General features: G+C 43.3%; 1 protein-coding gene across 1 annotated transcript in view; it reads left to right on the forward strand.

Moving 5' to 3' along the window:
* Nucleotides 1–1,628, forward strand: part of LOC119596837 (lithostathine-2-like) — a 3,814-nt gene extending 2,186 nt beyond the window's left edge. Inside the window, exons 2-5 of the mRNA XM_037946182.1 lie at nucleotides 7–63; nucleotides 352–526; nucleotides 955–1,057; nucleotides 1,296–1,628. Of these exons, the coding sequence (XP_037802110.1) occupies nucleotides 7–63; nucleotides 352–526; nucleotides 955–1,057; nucleotides 1,296–1,452 (492 nt within the window). The 3' untranslated portion in view covers nucleotides 1,453–1,628. The remainder of the gene's footprint in view (nucleotides 1–6; nucleotides 64–351; nucleotides 527–954; nucleotides 1,058–1,295) is intronic.
* The last annotated feature ends 3,372 nt before the right edge of the window (nucleotides 1,629–5,000 follow it).

A 5,000-nucleotide genomic window follows, 5' to 3' on the forward strand; every position in this document is an offset into this window, starting at 1 on the left:
TTTCAGATGAAGGCGCTGTTGTTCTTAACCGTGGCAGCTGTGGCAGTAAGTCACACCAGTAGGGTAAGTACTAAAGGATAGAAGAGAAAGCGAGAAAAAGAGGATAATACTTACGTGTTTTTTAGGAAACAAAAGAACTATTAAAGAGAAATAGAAGTAGTTGTCTTTTTTTTTCTTCTTTTTTTAAGAGAGAGAGAGAGATTAAACTGTTCCTTGATTCAACATTTTCTGAGCATTGACATTCCCAAATTCAGAGGCAGCTATAAAGCCCTATTCACATACTCAAAACGTCGAAGGAATTATAGTATCATTTAGTGTATGTGGTATATATGTCCCACTGCTGTGTATTAGGTGGATTTGAGGTATGGTGGCAGCGAATACCACTTCTCCTGGCGCCACGACGGAGACCAGAAGTACCCGTGGGGAGCCGCGAACAGGTACTGCGCCAACCTCGGCTATGGATGGCAGGGCGTCAGCATCGAGAGCTATCTGGAAGACAGGATCATCGCCAGCATCATTGCACAAGGTACTACAACTTCTCTTTCTCCTTCCCTATTTTTTTCCGTTTCTCTTTCCCTCTTCCTTTCTCTTTCTTTTTCTCTTTCTCTTTCTTTATCTTCATCTTTATTTTTATCTTTATCTATTTCTTTTTCTCGCCTTCTCTCTCATTCTCTTCCTTTCCCACTCCCTCTCCCTTTCCTCTTCTCTCTTCCCCTCCTTCACCCTCTCCCTTTCTCTCCTCCTCTCCTTCTCCCTATCCCTTTCTCTCTTCCCCCCGTTCCCTCTTCAGTTCGACTCAAATCAGCAAGAACAAGTACCAAATATTATAGTTTTCCAACAGATTATCACACACAAACACGGTCAGTGGCCTTTGCATAGAAACGTGCCTTTGTAGCATTTGAGGATCGTGATGCTACCAACACTCCTGACGTAGTACGTTCCTCTCCCTCGCAGACGAAGTGAAGTACATCTGGACAGGAGGTTACCGCAGCGGCTACCAGTGGTATTGGTCCTCCGGTCTCCCCTTCTACGGACTCAATTGGTCCCACACTGGAGGGTAAGTTCATTCTCCATTACCGAAGACAGTTATAATGCGTCTGAGACAAATTTGAATGTATAAAATCACGAACGAAATATGATTACATAAAGCAGTTGATGTCTCAGAGAAAGATGTATGTTTGTGTGTGCGCTCGCACGTATACACATAGATATGTAAATAAATACACTATCAGAAACGAAATATACCCAACGTCAAGAACCCTTCGCCTGACCCCCTTCCCCCTCCCTTCCCTCAGCAACGGGTACCCTCAGCCCGACAACCGCGAGGACGGCCGCGAGTTCTGCCTGGCGGTCCTCAACAACTTCTACAACGACGGCATCCGCTGGCACGACGTCGCCTGCTACCACGAGAAGCCCATCGTGTGCGAACGGCGCGTCGGCTTCTACGGCTGAGGCAGATGGCGACACCTGGCAGCTCCGATCAAATCAAAATGAATCGTCTGCAAGCACTAGATTGAAAACTCCAAAGAATATTGAAAATTGTGTGTAAGATGGGATAAATATTTGTGTGTGTGTGTGTGTGTGTGTGTGCGTGTGCGTGTGCGTGTGCGTGTGCGTGTGCGTGTGTGTGTGTGTGTGTGTGGTGTGTGTGTGTGTGTGTGTGTGTGTGTTTGTGTGTTTGTGTGTGTGTGTGGGACTGATCAGTTCACATTAACCCAAATAAAATATATGAATATATCATAGGTCAACTAGCCTTCTCGTAAGACATTTCCATAGGACAACCCTTAAACGTTATTCCATCTACCGACCTTGAATTTTAACAGTCATTAGTAGCGACATCGTTAGCAACAGACAGAGCGTTAAATTATTATTTGCTTGAAAACACTCGCTCATTTTAATTGTTTCACTGTCTCACTGCTCACTGTTGGAGAAATCTCAACTGTTACATGATAATGATTATGATGTTAATAATGATGACAATAATGATAATGATAATAGTAATGATGATGAAAACAGTAGTAATGAAGCACTAATTATAATGAAAATAATAATAATAATAATGAAAATGACAATGATGATAATAATGATATTGAAAATGACAATGATGGTAATAATAATAACGACAATGACAATGATGATAATACTTATATATAGTTGCTGTTTCTGTTGATACTAGTACTGTAACCTCCACCGTCAAACATATAAAGCCTCAAAGACTTTGGTTGTCTTTATAATTAATCTGCTGCATTCTGTTGTTTTTAGGGTAGGTTTCTATCGTGAAGAGAGCGGCTAGCGCCTCATGAGTGTCTTGCGAGTGAACAGTTTTTCTTCAAAATTCGCTCACTTAGCCCACTTAGCGAGGGAGGTGCGACCAAAGATGCTCGGAGGGGAGGAAAACGATGCGAGAGCTTGCGAGTTGCAGTCGGGAGGCACCTTCAAGCAGTCAACATGGACGGCGTGTACCTCGCTCTTCTCCAGGTCCAGGCCAACACCCTGAAGGAAGCGGCCCTCCGAAACATCATGGAGATTCAGAAACTAATGCGAATTGCTATGGGCTGGTCCAGAGGCTGAGGACGGATGAGATCCTCGAGAGGGTGAGGCCGGCTGTCAGCTGACCTGCACCAGTGCCTGTGCACCCCTCGATCCTGGGTTGAAGTTGACACTGACACTGAGGCACCTAGCCTCTGGGAACCAGTACCCAAGCCCCGAGTTCAACTACAGGGTTAGCAAGACAGCCATCTCCCTTGCTATCCCCAAGGTGTATGAGGCCATCGTGAAAGATTACAAGAAGAAATCTTCAAGATCCCCACCTCACCTGATAAACAGAAAGAATTGGCCACAGAATCCGAGAGCAGGTGGCACGTACCCATACCATAAGGGCCCTAGATGCCAAGCATGACAAGATCAAGTAGCCTCCAAACACAGGCAGCGAGTACTGGTACCTGTACAAGCATTGCTACTCTTTCATCCTCATGCCCCTTGTCGACGCAGACTACAAATTCATTTGGGTGTACAATGGCTGTTTGAGGCACATGTCAGATGCTCAGCTATTCAGTGAGTTGAAAGTTGAAAGAGTGCATTGAGAACGGTATCTTGGATCTTGGATCTTCAACCAGCTAAACGACTCCCCCCAAAAAAACAGGCAGATGAAGATGGTGTAGATGAGTTTAGACATATCCCCAACTTTATTCTTGGAGACGACGTTTTCGCCTTCAAGACCTACACAACGAAGTCGTGGTCCAAGAGAAACATGCCCAAGGAGGATCTCTTCTACAGTTATCGCATCTCCAGAGGAAGACGTTTGGTTGAAGATGCATATCGGTATATGGTCAGTAGGTATAGGTGTTTATTAACCGCCTTATACCTGTCTCCTGGTGTGGTGAGAAGCATTGCCGTGTGCTGCATCGTTCTCCATAACCTGCTGCGGACCAGGAACCCCAGAATCGTAGAGGTGGGCAAAGAGGATGAGAACCACAATGTCATCCCTGGAACCTTGAGGGAAGAGATTAACCTGGATGACCTGGCCAGAAACCGCGCCACGGAGGCTGCCAAGGACCAATACTTCCAGCAGCACTTTAACAATCGGAGGAGATGGGAGTCCCTCGGCAAGAGCAGATGATCATCATCATCAAGAACTAGTTATTAAAGTACAATAGTATAAAAATGTTGCGACAAGAGACTTTATTGTTTATTTATATTTTTCCTTGGAGTTATGACAAGATACTTTCATTTATTCATTTACTAGATGTCTTCATAATGTGATGCTTCTTGGAATGTGATATTTTTAGACAATCTTTTGAAATATTGACTGTGGTGAAGTTTCATTTTGTCTTTGTGTAAACCATTTTTTTCAAAATATGTTGCAAGTGGCACAGTGAAATATTTATGTTTCTTGTGCTCTTATTATTTTCTGTGACTGTGTTGCAAATTGCATAACTATTTTCATGTGAATAAAGTAATGAATTTGTTTTAAGAAAGTTTTATTCAACTTAAATAGACAGCACATTATCGCAAAAACATCCAAGACAATACAACCAAATCACTGGCCACTCGTAACCAAATCTGGGCACTCTCAAGTTAAAATGCTACCATATGGCCATCATAAGAGTGCGTTGTGACCGCGTTGCTAGTGGACATCCGGTCGCTCGACTCGCACAAAAACTGCGAGTGTTTTAGGCCAAGGCTAGCAGTCGCAAGATGCCTAGCCACCACAAGAGAGCGGAAGAGAGCTCACTGCTACTCGTGATTCCTCGAAGCGACCTCGATTATAACTCCTTGCCACCTTCATGCGAGTGTGCGAACACCTGGTAGCTGGCGACACCTGGCAGCTCCGATCAAATCAAAATGAATCGTCTACAAGCACTAGATTGAAAATCGTGTATAAGAATGTGAGTCAAAGTGAGCCAAATTTTTGGTCTTTGGTGGTCGCAACACTTTCTCTTGTCGATGGAAACTTAGCTTTAAGCTTTATTTTGATTTAAACGTTTTATTAAGAGACGTAAGGTAAGCCCCCCCCCCCAAAAAAAAAAAAAAAAAAACGTACTAGAAATTATGACACGAAACATTTAAGTAATGTACTATGTTCAATTTGGAATGCTCGTCAGGAGTAACGTGAATTAGTGTTAATCTATATGGTATATGTCACAACAAATCATACCCCATATGTTAAGGGGTATAATACGATAGAAGGTTCGCCATACCCACTTTGACGTAACGTGAATTAGTGTTACTCTATATAGTATGTCACAACAAACTATACCCCTTATACGATACCCACTTTGACGTAGCTAGTTTTTTTTTCCGTTATGAGTCGTCGGTTGTAAATTATATATTGGACAAAGGCAGAAACCAAGAGGTTTACTGTCTTATCATGGACGTCGAGGCTTCGCTCATCTTGCAGATCAACTGTTTCGACGCTTTTTCTTTATTGACTGATGGCGGGTTGATGGATCGGTGATGAATGATGACACTTTGGCAGGTAGATAGATTGGTGATGACAG

This window comes from Penaeus monodon, chromosome 38 (assembly GCF_015228065.2).
Source record: "Penaeus monodon isolate SGIC_2016 chromosome 38, NSTDA_Pmon_1, whole genome shotgun sequence".
Taxonomy (NCBI): domain Eukaryota; kingdom Metazoa; phylum Arthropoda; class Malacostraca; order Decapoda; family Penaeidae; genus Penaeus; species Penaeus monodon.